The sequence below is a fragment of the Telopea speciosissima genome, chromosome 7 (genome assembly GCF_018873765.1).
Source record: "Telopea speciosissima isolate NSW1024214 ecotype Mountain lineage chromosome 7, Tspe_v1, whole genome shotgun sequence".
Classification (NCBI taxonomy): domain Eukaryota; kingdom Viridiplantae; phylum Streptophyta; class Magnoliopsida; order Proteales; family Proteaceae; genus Telopea; species Telopea speciosissima.
The window spans coordinates 33,011,105-33,030,056 of record NC_057922.1 but is presented as its reverse complement, the minus strand read 5'-3'; the positions used below and the strand labels follow the sequence as shown (position 1 = coordinate 33,030,056).

The following is an 18,952-nucleotide window of genomic DNA, read 5'->3' as shown; positions in this document are numbered from 1 at the left end:
CAAAAATAAGTTCGAGTGTTGGAAAGAGTTTATCAGAGTTTGTAAAGATAGCTCCAATTTTGAATCATTGATTATATTTATCCCCAGGAGCGGTAAGAGAAAGCCTCCGGTCGAAAGATGTGTAATACTGTAATTTAAGGTAGTGATAATTATCTGTCCTAGTTAACGAATTTGTATAAAATAACCTTGCTACATATTGATAATAAGGAATGCCCCTTTTTTGTTCCCCTGGTCTCAGCAGATTATTTGATGGCACATTTGGTTGCTTCCTTAGGAAAATTGGGAAGGGTTTCCAAAGAACAATCATAGCATGAGTGATTGATATGTAGGTAACATGGTTGCCAGAGTTATCTGGAAAAGATTGAACAGGAGGTCAGAGAAGTTAGCCAGGTTTGGATGACTTGGGCATGGTTGTGATTATGTGATGAGTGTAACGATCCAAATCCATTAGGGCTAAGATCTGGGATCTTATTCCTTAAGCCAATAACTTATGAAAAATACATAGGTGAAACCATGCTCTATTCCGCTTATCGTGGTGTCGCCTAAAACAACGGTCTTGCCCCTCTCCCCCCCCCCCCCCTCCTCTTAAAAAACCATCCTACATAACGAAAAAACTAAGGTTTCATCCTCTTAGACAACTCATGTGATAACCAAAATTTATAAACATCTAACTTAAAGTCATGATGTCCATAAAAAACCAGTCAGATTCCAATCTTTCATATTGATTACAGTTGTGGTACAAGAAGTAACCCTTGTCCTCTCAAGAAAGTTTTGAATACATTAACCCTACATGAGGTAAGCTCTAAATTCTATTGATAATAGAAATTGGAGAAAGCTTTCTTTCACCACATCATCCTGGGATTCACAAACCCCTATAGGATTTTAGTAGTATCTTCCCTAAAATATCCTTCCAATATAATCACGCACACATCTGAAGTCCCACAAGGAATGAATTCTCATTCACTGTGGCTTAAGGAAAACTCGATGGATAGAAATTGTAATTCCGCCCCATCATCTCTTCTATCCTATCAAGTGGGGGTGTGGGTTTCATTAGTAATGGCAATTGATCAGGTTAGGGTGTGTTTGTTTAATATCGAACCCGACCCTTTCAATTAATCAGGTTAGAGTACAACCTTAATTTTCCCTGCCCCATTGGTGAAGGTGTGGTGGGCCAAAGGGGCTTAAACTACTAGGGTCTTTTCGCATACCTAAGCTAGTTAAGGCTCCATACGAAATCCTAGCCAATAGCCTTAGGACCACTGGTCCGGTTCGATCCTGTGAAGGGAAAGAAAAAAAGGCAGCCATTACCCACAAGCAACAAATACCCATGTGCACACAAGGAATTAGAACCCCTTATTGTTCTTTCAAGATAAGGATCAAATCTTTTTTCAAAATGTTTAAAATTATGTGGGAGAAAGAACGCTACCAGGTTGCCTATGGTGCATGGTCATGCATCAAACACTGGGCCACGTGAAATGATCGTCATGCCCCATTGGAAGATGAAAATCCCTAAGGGCACAACGGTCATATCGTGCTGCCCTGTGTCTAGGTGTAGGGGTCGTATTGCACGCGACCAAGTAATGTTCTCTTTCCAAAATTATATTTAGGAACCAATTTTTATACATGACCAGACCATGTACTGTACATGATTGTTCTTCAACCATTGGATTGGGGTGGGGGGGGGGTTGAAGTGTCATTACACATATTTTTCGATCTCACCACATTCAATGGTTGAAGGCACGACCATGTACGTACACGAACGTGCACATAACCTTTTTCTATATGTTTAATGGGGAAAGAGAGTGCCACTTAGTCACGCAATGCATGCCACCCATGCACTATCACATTGCCGCACCCCCTGGAACCCCGAAAATGACCAAGGGTGCGGTGGTCATTTTTTTTTTTTTTTGATAGAAATAAAAACATATAAAAAATTATATTGTTCCAGGAGGTGGAAAAGGAGGAGAAACCTCCTTCTCCGATAAGTAGTGAAAAGTAATGTTCATAAAGTTATGTGAGAGTTCAGCTAATTCCAAAAAAAGAGGTAAGGAATGCCATGAGATGGTAGCATGATCAGGGTTGTTGAGCCACGAAAGCATATCCTTGTCTCGCACCCACACATGATGAACGGTAATCCCCTCCTATTTAGATTTCTTTCAGCCCTGTAGTAACCCAAAAAGAGCTGCAGTAGTTGAGTCCTGTACATTGAGAACACCTGCATCATTGACAAAATTGTTGCCATCTATCAAAAGGTTAAATGTCCACTTTGCTAAATTAAGTTCGGGTTCATAGAAGCTTGCGACCATTAAACCAACCATTTGGGTCATAAAGTTAGTAGGAGAACATAAAGTTAGTAGGTTAGAAGTATTGGAAAGTAAAACAGATGGAGAGAAAGATGGGGGCAGATCCTGAGATCAGTAGCCCACTGCATAATCTTGTTCATAACACCCACAGGGTCTGCCTTAGCAGCCTTCATTTTGTGCAGGCAGCATGTCTGGCACGACCTGGTGGAGTTCTTTCTCCCATATTTAATTGTGGACTAGTTTTTCTTACCATAAATATTCAATAATCTTGCTCTATTATATCCCAAAGAAGGCTAAAATTAGAATTCCGGATTTCTGCTAAGGCTTTCTTGATATTTCTCTCTTTTCTATTATTCCAAATAAAAAATAAGAATGCAAAAATAATGGGTAACAATTCTTGACTCGATCCGCTATGACCAGCATCAAATTGGTTTCAAACATTTGTTAATTCTGAACTCTTTGGGGGTGTGCTACAAATTCCTCTGTAACCATTTGGGGGTTGATGAGTCCCAAATTTAGAGGATACAGAAAATTGAAAAATTTTCCTTCACTAGTCTTTTGGACTCCTATTTCATCATAAACTGCCACCCTTTATTGAATCAGTTAAAAACACTTCTTCTTAGTCCGATCAAACGGGACTAAAGATAGTGGTGAGGGGGCTCCTTCATCACAAGGTGAAGGTGAATGAAAATTCAGTAAAATATATATATATTTTTTTGCTTCAAAACAGATTAATTCGTTTGGATGTATTTTTATTTTTTTTTTGTTTTGGACCAAGTTTTTCTTAAACACTAGTGAACGAGAGGCTGTCGAGAAGATATTCTAAAAAAATACTAAAACCCTATAGGGGTTTGTGAACCCTAAGATGGTCAATGATGTGGTGAATCTTTATCTTGCCTCGGAGGAAAATTTTCTCTTTTCTTATGAGTATTAGACTTTTCGCGTTTATGTGAAAAAGATTTAATAAATAAAGGAGAGTTTTCTATCTGAAAGCGTGACCCTGGTGAATCTTTATCTTGCCTCGGAGGAAAATTTTCTCTTTTCTTATGAGTATTAGACTTTTCGCGTTTATGTGAAAAAGATTTAATAAATAAAGGAGAGTTTTCTATCTGAAAGCATGACCCATGCACCAGCATGAGGCCAATGGAATTGCACGTAGAAGCATCAACAGGGGCAGAATTTCTGCCTTTCACAGGGACAGGGCAGTCATTTGTTCAAACTCCTTTTTCCCAAAGTTTTAATTGATTTCAGGTTGTTCAATACCTAAACTAGCTTCTTTGGCCCAAACATGCACATGGTTTTCGAAGTAGTTCGGCCACCTAAACCACTATTTCCATTAAAAATGGGGTTGAAGACAGAAGAAGAGGAACGAAAAGGTCTTTGTTTGGTTTTAAAAACTAGAAAATAAAACTACTGCACAAACCGTGTAAAGCTGAAAGCCAAAAAAACATGGAAGGTGAGGTGTGGTGTGTCCGTAAGCAGCAAAAGAAGAGTGGTTTAAACTTGAAACGTATGAGTGACGACAGTTGAAAACTAAAGTACGTATCATTTAAGAAATCTCAATTTAAACCCACATTTACATCATTATCGTAAAATTAAATATTAATTATTAAACTCTTCTTTGGTTAGTTGGTACTTAGATTCGTTTCCATTCTGTAAACAGGTAGTCAAAGTGTTCAAATGGATTGATCATTGAAAGAGGCTGAGAAGATGTAACCAGAAGAAAAGGAAAGTCAGAGAGAAACCATATGGGTTTCTTCTAATAGACAATACTTTGCCATTGGAAGACGTGGAGAGTACTTGTTTTGTGTTTTCCTCTCTTTTTTCAAAGTCAACTATTGCATTCCTTCTTCTTCCTCTCTGGGTTTCTTCCATTTTTGTGAAAGTTGAAGAATTGGGATTTAGGAAGGTGAATTAGGGAAACAAAGGAGAGGAATGGATCTCAGAAGATCGATCTTTGGGCTCTCTATTTTAATTTTCTTTGTGGTCTCCCATGTCGCTGCCAATATGTTATTGAATGTGCAGCACAAGTTTGCTGGTCAGCAGAAGTCGCTGAGTGCCAAGAAAGAACATGATAGTCGCCGTCACCGTCGGATGCTGTATAACATTGATCTCTCCTTGGGGGGGAATGGGCGAGCAGATTCTACTGGGTTAGTTTTCAATTCTTGACTTGCATTCTTAGTTTCATTAAAGAAGAAAGAAGAATCTTTTTTCTTTTTTGGAGCTGCTTGGTGTTCTGTCTTGATGTTTGTAGTTTCTTTTTTTGGGTTGATTTTGAATTCTTTTGGTAGAAACTAGAATGATAGAATGTGGTGTGATTTGGTTTGGTTGGTGGAGTTAGTTGTTTTATCGACTTTACGATGCATTGTTCAATTATGTATGAATTCTGGGTTTTGCTTCTTGTAGGCTTTACTATACTGAACTTGGAATCGGCACTCCTTCAAACACATACTATGTTCAAGTTGACACAGGAAGTGACATTTTATGGGTGAATTGTGCCGGATGTACTAGTTGTCCAGTGAAAAGTGATCTCGGTGTATGCTTGTTCTTTTGTTTTTTCAATTGATTTCCATCCCTTATCCCTATTTTTTTCTTTGTTTTCCTTTTGTAATTGAAGCAGCTTTTCTTTTAGTACGAAGCAATGTTCATACGTAGTCATTCTACCATACAACGCATAACATGAGGCAGACAGAAAAGGGGGCTTATCTCTATTCTTGGAGCAGCTTCATCTCAGCACTACCATGTTTCTTAATTATGCTTTTGTTATTTTACAGGTCGATCTTCAGTTGTACGATCCAGATGTCTCAAGTACTGCACAAAGAGTTACTTGTGACAAGGAGTTCTGCGCTGTTGCATCTGGAGGCACCCTTCCTGGTTGCAATACTAATTTATTGTGTGGATATACTGTTGCGTATGGGGACGGGAGTTCAACTTCTGGATACTATGTGAATGATGTCGTACAATATAATCGAGTAACTGGAAACCTCCAGACTACACCAGCAAATGCAAGCGTTATATTTGGGTAAGCTGCCTTTCTTCTATTGTTTCATATAATGAACTCAAAGTAAGTACCTTAGTGTATGACTGCTTTTCACATTTTTCTTTGTTTTATATTTGATATGGTATGAGTTCACTCAGGATATGAACATCCGTCTACTTATTAGGATATACACACACTAAACAAAGACATTCTCTATATATCAAGACCTCTACGTCTACTTCTGTTGGCAATACACTCTGATAGGCAATTTGTATGAGGTAATGTATTTTGTCTTAACCCGAGAAAGTACAGGCAGTATGCAATGTTGGAGAAGGGGTGTTTGAGCAAAGCTCCAGCTGAAGGGAAAAGAAAAGATTCCTCATTCCAGTCCCCAACTGCACATCTCTGATCAATAATGTAGCCCAGAGATCAAAGAAAAAGAAAGGCCACAGCAAGACCACCCTATCCCAAACAGAGGGGGAGAAGGTAGACACAAAAGAGGGAGGAATGATAGGTTTGACAAGTTTAATACCAGTATATATATATATTTTTTTGGAAGTAACAGATTCTATTAGCCAATAGGCAAAGGGCATAAAAGGAATATGCAAACTGTATATCTATATCTCACAGCTCACAAGTAACATCTATTTAGTGGGGCCATTTAGATAGCACAGTTGGCCTAACTAAATACACTTGTGTATGCCCCTATATACAGAACCTTTCTATCAACCCCTCCCTCGGCTAACGAATCTACCAAGGAGTTGGCTGTCCTTGGTCTCCCAGAGAATGAGATATTCCCTTGGTTAAGAACCTTGCCCTTCAAATCAGATGCACCAGCCTCTACGGAGGCTATAAATCTTGTGACAACCATCTGATAAATGAGTCTCCTTCAACCACTAGGTCCATGGGTAACAAAGATCTTTAGCCCCTGGATCACAGTTGAATTTCTGGCGAGTTATAATATGCTCTACCCATGGGGCCTGAGAAAACCAGTAATATGTTATCCATATGATCTCTAAATGCTCCTTCTAGGCATGAATTTCCAATACCACTCCCATCATAATTACTTAACTGCTGGTGTTCCAAAACTTAACACCAGTATAACTTTAGGATATGTATGCGGATGGTTAGCTGAGGGATTTACTGGATTTTAATTGTTCTGGGTTATTAGCTACAATTAGGGACAAGATTTAGGATTTTGGTGTACGTCGTTCAATGAATTAGGAAAAAAGAAAAGAGCAAAAATGTAAGAGAATTAAGATAGATGAGGAAGGATGGTTCATATTAGCTTTGCACTGGTAGGTCTTCCTACAATACATTAGAGACTGGAGAGACTTGGAAACTTCACACCTCTAGGGGATATTTTTTTGTTTGGTGAATACGAATATATTACCAAAAGGAGGGAAGGGAAAAGAGGGGGGGGGGGGGGAGCTATACAAAGATTCCAGCCCTACAAGCCCTAAAGGGGCGGGCTAGGAGGCTGAAATAAAGAAACATACCACATGTCGTTGGTGCTTAACTTTAAGAAGACTCTATCTATTTAAGAAAAAACAACCCTTTAAGAAGGATCTAATTTTCTGATGCAGCTGTTTCCTCTTTCCCTTTGATAAATTGATTTTGCCACATGTCGTTGGTGCTCCCTTGGCACCTTAGCATTCCCTTCCATAAATATTTTGATGTGGGATACATAATATGTCCCTGTAGAAAGGATTTGATTTTAAATCAGGCCATTGGGTGTAGTCAAGGTTCGAGGTCTTGGTATCTCAGCTGGTTTCGGTCAGCCCAAAAACTGAGTTGTCTCGGTAACTCGTTGAGATCTCAGCCAAGTATGTTTTTCTTTCAAGAGCAGCCCTTGGTTTCGGGGGCCATATGACCTAATTAGGTCATGAAACTTGCAAGACAGCCTATTTTAGGCCTTATAAACATGGTGGAACCCTTAGTTTTAAAAAATACACCCAAAATGGTAGTTTGACTTAGGACCCTAGGTTGGTAGCGTGCGCTATATATATATATGTATACAACAAACTCAGCCTTATCCCAACTTAATGGGATCATCTACATGGATCCAAATAGACAAAGTAGGGAAACTGCGGTCTAAACAAAAGGAAAATGAGATGAAAATAAGAAAAAAGAAATAGGAAACCACAAAGGGAGATGGAAAATGAAAGAAAAAATGAGAGGTGGAAGATTAAAGTAAGAGGAAAGAGGCACAGCCCAACCAGTCAGGAGAATCTCAGCTAGATGGGGTCTACATGTAACACCCCGTATGCAGGTCATGAATTTTTTATTTTTATATTAGGTGTCCTGGAATATTCTAATGCTTTTATGAATATTAATAGTATTTGAATAATTGTGTCTATTTTAATATTATATTAGTGGATTGTATAATGTTTATATTATTATAATGTGAAGAGAATTATTTTATTATTTTTAATATAAGTTATATGATTTAAATGAGTTTTATATTATATAATACACTATAGTATATGTATGTTTATGTATATGATTGATATACCATATAGTTTGTAATTTTATAATACAATAAGGCTCCGTTTGTTTCGGCGTAAAATTTTCCAAGCAAATTTTACTTCGTAAATGTAAAATTTTACATGTTGAAAAGTTTTCTAATGTTTGTTTCCATAAAAAAACAAACGTTGCAACACTTTCCAACATTTTAAATTTTACATCTAATTTTTTTTTAAGTAAAATTTTCAAGCAAAATTTACCAGGTAAAATTTTAAGCCGAAACAAACGGAGTTAAGTGAATAGTGAAGTAGGAGGTGGCTTGGCTTGGTATGGTCTGGTCAGGCCAGGTTTGGTTTGGTCTGGTCTGGTTTAGCTTGGCTTAGTTTGGTTTGGCTCATATGAACCATTGGTCCAACCATGGGTTTGATTGAACCCAAGGGATGAGGATGGATTGAGTTAGGGTTGGGCTGCTGCTAAGTAACAAGGAGGAGGTGTATTAGTAGAAGTATGAGGTAGCTGATAAGGCTGCCTAAGTTAAGCTGGTGGAGGCTAGGAGCTTTGATTAAGAAGCTGTCTAAGTGAAGCTGGTGGTGGAAAAGTTACAAGTTGGAGGTGGCTGGTTGATTGACTAAGGAAAGCATAGGGAAGAGGGAGTCCTATGTTAGAGCTAGGAGAGTTGTTTTGGCTGCTTATGTTGCTGTAGAGCTAAGGAAAAGAAGAAAAAGAGAAGGAGCTGGTAGTGCAGAGAAATTCTAAGGAGAAAGAGTTGGAGATTGGAAATAGTTGCTGGAATTCTGAGCAAGGAAAGAGGAAGAGAAGGAGTAGAGGAAGAAATAGAAGAGGAGACGATGGAAACTGAAATGGAGACTGCAGAGTTTCAGACTTGGAAGAAAAAGAAGAAAGGAAGAGGATGAGAAGCTGAAGTTCAAAGGTGTTGTTGGAGTTGCTGAAATTCAGGAACTTATAGAAGAAAGAAGAAAAGAAGGAAGAAGGAAGGAGAAGAAGAGGTGTAGGGAATTGAAGGGAACTAGTGCATGTGTATATAATCACTTGAGATGGGGAAATTAGGGTGCTGAACCATGGGAATTCAAGAAAAAAATTGAAGAACAGCAGAGTTTTACTTGAAGAACTTGGTATATTAAAGTAACAATTAAAGAAAATAGAGGCTGAGTGATGTAGATCCAAGCCTCCTTGAGTTGAAGAAGCCATCCTAAGCATAGGGTCATAGTAGGAGCCATAGTATAGTCCTATACTTTGTTTTATTTCAGCTTTAGGTAATTCTATACTTAGTTTTATTTTAATGTGTTTTAATTGAACCGGTTCAATTTGGTTGCATCCAATTGGTTCAATTTAAGCTGGTCTTATTTAAGTGAAGTGTTCTTATTGGCTATTAGGATCTTATATCCTATTGGTTGATGAGGAATCTTCTTAGTTTAACAGTTTAAAGTGTTTTAAGTTAATAGGGGTAGTTAGGACTTTTAACTTTGAGTTATTTTATTAAGTCACACTCCTTTCACGATTTTGGAAGAGAGAGGATTTTGAATTGTATTAGGATTTTGGCCCGTAGGCCTTATTAATAAACAAAATCGTGGGAGGCTCCCCCACAGTTATTTTTGAAAAAAATCGATTATGCTTGCTTGCTTTGCTGCTGCTGCCATTGTTCCCTTGTGAGTGCTTGCATCCTTGTGGATCTCAAGGTGGGACAGGGTGGGTGGATTCTCACGACTCCTTGCATCTGTTTATGATCGGGAGGTTCTTCTTTTCTGCCATCAAGCTGCTTCAAGTGCTGCTGCCTTTGAAGGAGATCGAATCAGTAAGTTCCTTTTGTTTTCTGCAAGTTTCCTTCTTCTTCTTCCTCCAGCCTACCCTAATCGATCCTTATAAACCCTAGAATCTCTAAACCCTGTCCAGCTCTATTCCCTCCATCAATCAACACCAGATTTCATCCACAGCTCCTTCATCATCCCTCTTACACTCGACAGAAGCCCCAGCCCCATCCCATTGCTTAAAACCCTAATTCCCTTCACTCCAAATAAAACCCAGAAGACCTAAATCTTCCCTAGACCAATCTAGCCATCAGAAAACCCCCCTGCTGCAACCGAATCTTCCCCGTAGCCCCTCTAGCACTGATTTAGGAGAATCTTGGACCGGGCCGACCCAATTGGTGCACTACCTTGGACCGACCCCAACCCAGTTGAACCGGGTCCAGATTGAGTGTTTGGATCTAGTAGGATTTTAGGAATTTATCTTATTTGGGGAAATAATGTGTTTTAGTTTATTTTATTCTCTTTTTATTTTAGAAGTTAATTACGTAGGATATTTGATTTTTGAATTGTTTTAGTTTCCCTCTTTAGATAAGTTTTAGTTAGAAGGTGAGTTTTATTTTTTTAGGAGTCTTTTTTATTTTTCTTTATATATGATGTAATCCCCCATCATTGGGATATGGAAGAATGAATTGAAAAATGACATTGTGTGTGTGCACCCCCCCTCTTCTTCTTCTTCTATGGTTTCTTCTCCTTCCCCCTCCCCCCCTTTGCAATTCTGAAATTCTGATTTCTTCTCAGATTTCCCCTCTTCGATCCTGTCCCCCATTATCTGGTATCAGAGCTGAAAGATCCCGTCTTCTTCCTTCCCAGTTGTGATCTCTTTTCCCATTCTATTCTGTTTCCTTCCTTTTCTTCCCTATTCTCTCTTTCCTGTTACTGTTCTGCAGTACTGTGGAAAAAAAAAACCCATCTCTGTTACAAAACAAAGATATCAATTCAAAACCCTACCACACCCTATCCCTTTGTTCCCCCGCACTGTGAAACCCTAACCCATCTCCTCCCTTCCCGCTGTAACCTCCCCGACACCCCTCTACTCTGTTTTCCGCCGACAACACCATTCGGTTCTGTTCCAAAAAAAATTAAAAAAAAAACTGTGTATTACCCTCCATCTCCCACCCCCCCACCTTCGACCCCACTGAAACCTCAACCCACAGCAACCCCTCCTCTCCCTATCTCTTCTTCCTCGCTGCAACAGTGAACCCAAAAAAAAAAAACAAACCTGAATCCCATCGTTTCTTTTCCCCTTTCTGCAAACCATTCGAACCACCCCTTCTTCTCGTTTTTTCCCAGCACCAACTCTACCGCCTTCTTTCTCCCTCTTTGGTTTCCATTGAAAAAAAAAAGAAGAGTTTCAGAGCAGAGAGAAAGTGAGAGGCAGAGAACTCCAGCCGCCGGTTGTCCGTTGGAAGAAGACAGCCTCAAAATGTCTTCCACCCTTCCTCTGTTGCACAACTCACAGCAGCTTCTGATCTCCTCTTTGTCACAAGCATCCTTGTTAACAGATACTAATTAGTTACACTTTAAGCTGCTCCAGGGTTTTGAAAGAGAAAGAGAATAGATGAGGGGTCCTCCCCTAGGGCTACGGTGCCTGGACACATGGAAGTAGAGCACGTCTATTATGATGTTTGATTAGACGAGGGGTCCTCCCCCAAGGCTACGGTGCCTGGACACATGGGAGTAGAGCGCGTCTAATATGATGTTTATATAGATGAGGGGTCCTCCCCCAGGGCTACGGTGCCTGGACGGCTGGACACATGGGAGTAGGGCGCATCTATAATGCTGGGTTACAGTGCCTAGGAATGTTTGTAGTCGACTACCAGCCTTAACTGTTTGTGCACTATGGTAGTTCACTAAGTGACCAAGACCTGACCTAATTAATTAATGAGTGAAGTTTTATGAGGTGCCATGTATGTCTTTGTTCCATTTATTGTTCTTTTGAATGCTTGTGTAGTTGTGTGTATAAGATCATGTGTACCTCATTGGGCGTAAGCTCATCCCTATATATGTTGATATTTTTCAAATGACGAGTCAAGTGTGGAGTCTTATACAGCTCCGGAGTATTTGAACTATGGGTAATGTTAGAAGATCAGAGAGAATTATTTTGAGAACAAAGTTGTTTCAGAATATTTAATGTTGATGAATGAATAACAAGATTTTAGTTGTACAACATTATAGATAACTACCACTAGTGTATACAATTGACTTGAACTGTTATCCAATATCTAATGCTTCTGCTACGTTGTAAGCGAGATTGGGATTTATTTATTACTATTAATGTAAGATTGTAACCTACTTGGTCAGCACTCCCAAGAGCAGTGCCTTGAACCCTATCTGGGTTCGGGGTGTTATACTACAACTTGGATCCTTGCCCTCCAATATGTTCTATCCGTGGTCATACTTGGTACAAGACCTAGACTATGCATGTCCTTCCTCACAACTTCTCCTATGGTCATTTTTGGCTTGCCCCTAGCTCTTTTAGCTCCTTCAATTGGGATCATATCACTCCTCCTTACTGGAGCGTCCCTAGACCTCTGTTGCACATGACCATACCACCTCAAACGACTCTCTAAGCTTGTCATTGATCGAGGCAACTCCCAAGTCCACTCTAAAATGTTCATTCCTTATTTTATCCTTCCTAGTTTTTCTACGCATCCATCTTAACATCCTCATCTCTACAACACAAAGCTTCTCAATATGACATTTTTTAACTGCCCAACATTCGGCCCCGTGCATCATAGCAGGTCGAACAAGAGTCCTATAGAACTTTCCTTTAAGCTTTAAAGGATTACGTCGGTCACACAACACTCCTGACGCACTTCTCTACTTCATCCATCCCACTTTAATTCTCTATGAAACATCATCATCTATGTCACCCTTTTTACTTATGATTGGCCCCAGGTATCTAAAATATTCACTTTGCTGTATCTCTTTTTCCTCAATTCGCACCATGTCAGAATCCATTATAGTAAGACTAAAATTACACCTCATATACCTTGTCTTCATTCTACTAATCTTAAAGCCTCTTGTTTCCAAGGTTGATCTCCACAACTCTAACTTAGCGTTAATCCCTGCTTTAGTCTCATCCACCAAAACGATATCATCGGCGAAGAGCATACACCACGGGACCTCGTCTTGGATGCTCTTGGTTAGGTTGTCCATGATAAGCGCAAATAGATAAGGGCTTAAGGCTGATCCTTGATGTAACCCAATCGTGATTGGGAATTCCTTGCTCTGACCTCCCTCAATTCTCACACTAGTAACCATGCCCTCATACATATCTTTAATTATCTCCACATATTTACTTGACACCCCTCTCTTCACTAGAACATGTTGGATTAGATCTCTAGGGACTCGGTCATAAGCTTTTTCCAAGTCAATAAAGACCATATGGAGATCCTTCTTGCTATCTCTATATCTTTCCATGAACCTCCTCAATAAGTTGATACCATCTGTTGTGGATCTACCAGGTTTAAAGCCAAATTGGTTCACCGAGAGATGAGTCTCTCTTCTCAAACAGGCTTCAATAACCTTCTCCCAAAGTTTTAAGTGTGATTCATTAGCTTTATGCTTCTATAGTTATTGCAGCTTTGGATATCACCTTTATTTTTGTAGATTGGGACTACAATGCTTCTCCTCCACTCATCTGGTATCTTCCTTGTATTCATAATCTTGTTAGACAGAGTGGTTAACCAATATACACCACAAACCATTTCATAAATCATACATCTAACATGGTTTATTATGCAGAGTCAAATATATTTTAGGTCAACATTTAACAATACAAGCCAGCAACTACCAAATACCAAGTCTTACCTCCAAAAAAAATAAAAATACCAAGTACCAAGTCACCCCTATCCCTATATGCTCATTTTAATATTGAACGAGTTCTGGGCCTTCTAGTTAAAATCTCCTCCAAATGTTGTTCTTGAGTATCAAATCCAATTGTTCCAAGCTTTTTTTGGTAAGATTTGGGGCTGTTTTCTTCACAAGCTGGCGAAATAGCCGAGTTTGCCGAGAATAGGTTGAAATTTCAATTGAGAAAAGTCAAAACATGGTATTTATATAACTGACTTTGAGTCATTTCGGCAAGATACCAAAATTTCAGTCCGAAATCTTGCCGATATGCAGAAATTTCGGTCGAGAAAATGCACATTCCCTGTTTCGCACCCCATCTCATCTCGGTCCTTGTTGAAACCGAGTCAAATGCCGAGATCTCAGCAAAACCTCGAACTATGTTTCTAGTGGACCCCACCAATTTCTAGTGAATGGACAACCTAGCTGGTTGTTAGAGTGGGACCATTGGGTTTTTAGTTTTGGAAATATTCCTATTCTCCTTATATGATATTTTGCGGTATTTATGAAATTGTCTTTAAAATTGTTTTAAATTAGGGGTTTCGTCATCTGAGATCTATTTGAGGGCTGATAAGTTGATGAAGAAGGCAGAAGTGCTAACAAGCAATATTCAGAAAGCCTCACAATGTCATTATAAGGCCCAACCTTTTGTGGAGGAAACTTGTAATTCTTTTCCTTTTAGTTGCTTTTTTTACCATCTCATTAAGAGCTCTTCCCTTGCATGACTTTTTTTTAATTTTTTTTTCTTTTGAAGAAAATTAATACAAGTCATATCCTTGCCTCTTTACATGACATACATTATATATCCTAGCTCTCATTTTGCTTTTCTGTTGTTTGTGCCATTATCTGATTTCTTTGTTTCTGTTCTAAATCTCTCTCTCTCTCTCTCTCTCCCTTGTAGGAGCTTTCATTTTTATTGGTGTCTGCCTTGCCCATTTTTGCACTTCAAAGTTTCCTCATTAAACTGCATATATAATAGAGTTCTCCATGTTTTGTGATAGGTGTGGTAATAAACAATCTGGTGATCTAGGTTCATCTAATGGAGCACTTGACGGCATACTTGGTTTTGGACAGTCAAATTCATCCATGATTTCACAGCTAGCTTCATCCGGAACAGTAAAAAAGAAATTTTCTCACTGCTTAGGTACTGCAAATGGAGGTGGAATCTTTGCTATTGGAGAAGTGGTACAGCCGAAAGTAAAGACGACTCCATTGGTACAGAATCAGTATGTGATGTTATCTTACTTTATGGAGCAGTTCGTTGAGTTACTTATTTATGGTTTCATGATGCAGTTTTACTAATTAGATTTGCAAGAAATTACACTTGGGATACCTAACAGTTTGAGAAACTACGTCTGGGGTACCTCAAATTTAATTTATTATGTTTGGAGTACCTCACATTTCATAAATATTATGTTTGAGGTACCTCATGTTTCATAAATGTTATGCTTGGGGTACCTTCTTTTTTCAGATTTCCAATTTTACTCATAGATATTCTGTTTAGTTTTCCTTCTTCTCCGGCCAATCTATCACAGCATCCACCCGCTACAGGGGAGAGAGAAACAGAGGGAGGAGAGAGATGTGGAGAGTAAATTGAGGAAAAGATATTGGGGGGGGGGGGGGGAGATAGTGTGGGAGAGAGAAAAAAAAAACAAGGGGGAGAGAGGGAAAGAGAGAGAGTAAACTCTGAAGTGTATGCATATATGAGGGTAAGAGCTGAAGGATGGAGATGTGTTTTTGGTGATCGTAAAATTCTGAAGCTTTATAATCCATCTATCAATTTTGTTTCTCTATTTGTTTTTTGATTTTATTACTTCTGACTTTGAGTGAATCCATTTATTGCTGATTGAGTCTTGTCTTGTGTATTTCTTGGCTGTAATGAACAGAACCAAATCGATTCTCTTTCCATCTTTGAAGTTTTAGATAAGTTATAATATGTATAGCTTGATTCAGTGTTCTGAGATTCCTCTACCAAGAAATTTCGGTGCTTTTATAGTGGGTTCACTTCACACTGTTATTTCTCCTGGAAAAAAGTCACTTTTTTGTTTACTTTTTCAGTTTTCAGCTTTTGTGAAGTTTTTGGTTTCACTGAATTCTCTCTTTAGCTCAATTGAGTGCTGTGTTGAAGCTAAATTTCTTTCAACAATAGAGGAATTCCATCCATGATGTCCATTTAATGTGATGCTTTCTTCGTTACATACTGAAGCAAGCTTTTCTCTGGGTTAGATTTCTTTTTTTTAGTGTGTGAAGGGTAAGTAAGAACAATGGTCTTGAGATCATACTCAATTCTCTTGGAGCTTGCCTCAGGCCAGTCTCCTTCGTTTGGACATATGAGACGTCGACTTCCCCATATAATGACGGTCGCAGGAATAATCTCAAACCTTGATGATGACCCATCTGATAGTGTCTGCTCTGATCCTTCTTCCTCCTCTATACCCTGAGATTGTATCATCATAGTAGATAACCAACTTCCAATTAGGGCTTACAGAAGACCTGATAACAAGAGCTGGAATTTCAGCTCCCACTTCGCTTGGGACATGGTCAGACATAGAGGGACCCTCAGTCCTTGGCACAAAGTGGTTTGGTTTAGAGGGCACATCCCTCGTCAGAGCTTCACCGCTTGGTGCGCCCTATCACACTGCCTCCCTACCCAAGACTTCCTCTTGCATCGCAATATGCAAGTCTCCTCCAACTGCTGTCTTTGTTGGAATGGGCATGAAGATGTGGAGCACCTGTTCTTCTCTTGCCCCTTTGCTGCCTCCATCTGGAGCCGTGTCCTTCGCCTCTGTTGGCCCGCCCGGAGATCTCCTCTGCCCCTATCCAGAGAATGGGTTTGGATCGACATGACATTTGGTGGGAAATTGATCTGCGATATGATTGGGAAGCTTGCTTTTTGTGCCACTATCTCCCACATTTGGATGGAGAGAAACCTAAGAAGATGGACATCCAACTCTCGTTCTTTTGACAAGATTTGGAAAGCCATCTTCTTTGATGTTTCATCTAAAGCTAGCTCCCTCCCCCCCTCTGGTGTAAAGGATACCCCAAGGGACAGGCTTATTGTTGTCTCCTGGGGTCTTCCTACCTCAATTTTGCGCTCTAGCTAGCCTCTAGCTTCTTTGTTGTTGACCCTAGGGCTTGTATATTCCTCTTCTTTCTCCGTAATTTAAATTTTTATTCATCCAAAAATAAAAAAGATACACCTCTTCAGCTGAAAAGATGGTTTTGGGGAAGATGAAGTTGAGGTCCTTTACGTAGGTTGCCTTAAGGAAGACATTCACCCAAGAAGAGCTGGATGATGTTTCTCGGATCCTGCTTGAGGCCTTCAAATGTATCCCAGCTTTTATCCCATCTGACCTCTTTAGTCGCTTCTATCATGGGTTCTGTAAGAAACATCTGTGGTGGTGGTGGTGATGGGGTGATAGGAGTTTCGGAGGTGCTGGTATGGGCAAAATTGGAAATATGAAAAAAGGTATCATAATATATCGAACGTGAGGTACCATAGGCATAGTTTCTCCAAATGTTAGGTACCCCAGGTGTAATTTACCCATTAGGTTTTAATATTGTCTTTCCTACTTTGCTTAAGAACAAATATAGCAGTTTCACTTATTAGCTGGCACTGCTTGCACACACATATGTATATATAAATGTAGTTTATTTTTCAGGTTACTTGCCTACAAAAAAGAGGGAAATGAATGAGGCCAAAAATAGACAACCCAATATGTGGGCTTATAGAAAAGGCTCATTACATTAGTAAATTAAAAAATAGACAACCCAAGTCCATAGTTGTCATGGTGTCTAGGCAACCCAAGACGTTGGAGGGGGTCTGGACACAAGGGGACCCCAACCAGGTGACCAAGGTGCCTGGACACCTAGGCGACACCTTGACAACTATGCCTAAGGCCATATAAAACCTGATTTCTTTTTTTTAAGGCCTAAGGAAGCTGATTTCTCTTAAATGGAGGTCCCTAGCTAGCAATAAAACCTGGACTCTTGTGAGGAGGTAGATATTACCCACAAGTCCTTCAAATCCCCAATCTAACTTGACACCTCCATCGCCCCTCCACCCCCCCCCCCCCTCCCAAAAAAAAAAAAAAAAGGTAAGAAAAGAAAAGAAAAGAAATAAAAAGCTAGTTACAACCCTGAGAAGCACCTTTCTTACATTGAAAAGCACCAACCCCTAATAAACTGGCTCCAGAGAAAGTTATTGTGTTCTGCTAGTGGTCTCTTTCGAGATGCGTGTCTGTCTCAATCATCTGCACCAACAGGATTGTTCCTCTTTTGATTTTTTTTCTTCTCGATATTGTTAGATTCTAGTATATTTTTATGTATTTATTAATTTTCTCCCTTTTTTATGATAGGCCACACTACAATGTTAATATGCAGTCAGTTGAGGTTGGTGGTACTGTTCTCCAACTTCCCACAGATGTATTTGATACTGGGAGTCAGAAAGGGACTATAATTGACAGTGGCACAACCTTGGCTTATCTTGCAGAAGCAATTTATGAGCCTATGATGAACGCGGTTTGTGATAGTGTGTGTGGAGTTTTTTCAGTTCAACATTCTTCTTGTATATTGCCTGCTCATATTTTTTTTCATATTTTCATTAGATACTGGCTCAACACTCCAATTTGACATTTCAAACTCAGGATCAGTTCTCATGCTTTGAGTATGCTGACAGGTAAGTTCTATCAACCAACTGCATAGCCATATAGCAGCTTGTGTGTTCTTATAATAGTATAATAGGAAATTGGTTCTGCATCATTTGACTTAAACTTCAACAGTTGTGTATTCTTAATGTGATGAAATCTAATTGTTAAGAGGACCAGATTTAGAACTCGATGCTTGGATGAGTTAGTCATCCCAAGCACATCTTTATTTATAATCATAATGAAGGATGAAACAATTGTACATTAGCAATGTGGGACTAAACCACATGTACGAAATAAATAAAATAACAAAAGAAAGCGGACCAGAATACCCCCACGGTATTCTGGCCATATAGCTAACACTCCCCCTCAAGTTGGTGCATATATATCATGCATGCCCAACTTGACTAAGATAGGATGAAACAGCTTGCTACTCAGCCCCTTAGTGAACACATCAGCCAGTTGATCAGTGGACTTCACAAAGGGAACACAAATGAGGCCGGCTTCAAGCTTCTCCTTGATGAAATGACGGTCAACCTCCACGTGTTTAGTACGATCATGCTGGACAGGGTTATGAGCAATGCTAATGGCGGCTTTATTGTGACAATAAAGCCTCATAGGAAGATGGACAACAACACCAATATCCTGCAATAATCCTCTAAGCTACAGAAGTTCAAAAATTCCTTGTGCCATTGCGCGGAACTCGGCTTCAGCACTAGACCTTGCCACAACATTCTTCTTTTTGCTACGCCATGTGACAAGGTTCCCACCCACAAAGGAGCAGTAACCAGAGATAGATTTCCTGTCAGGAGAACCAGCCCAATCGACATCAGTATAGGCTTTAATCTTCAAGTGACCATTGGGAGATAGAAGGATTCC

The 18,952-nt window shown here is 39.5% G+C and overlaps 1 protein-coding gene across 2 annotated transcripts in view; it reads left to right on the top strand.

Moving 5' to 3' along the window:
• The first annotated feature begins 4,057 nt into the window (after positions 1-4,057).
• The window catches only part of LOC122668131 (aspartic proteinase 36-like), a 65,373-nt gene continuing 50,478 nt past the window's right edge, over positions 4,058-18,952 (top strand). For both annotated transcript variants that reach the window (XM_043864710.1, XM_043864709.1), the window contains exons 1-6: positions 4,058-4,453; positions 4,710-4,839; positions 5,078-5,325; positions 14,429-14,653; positions 17,786-17,948; positions 18,035-18,105. In XM_043864710.1, coding sequence (XP_043720645.1) covers positions 4,239-4,453; positions 4,710-4,839; positions 5,078-5,325; positions 14,429-14,653; positions 17,786-17,948; positions 18,035-18,105 — 1,052 coding nt within the window. In that variant the 5' untranslated portion in view covers positions 4,058-4,238. The remainder of the gene's footprint in view (positions 4,454-4,709; positions 4,840-5,077; positions 5,326-14,428; positions 14,654-17,785; positions 17,949-18,034; positions 18,106-18,952) is intronic.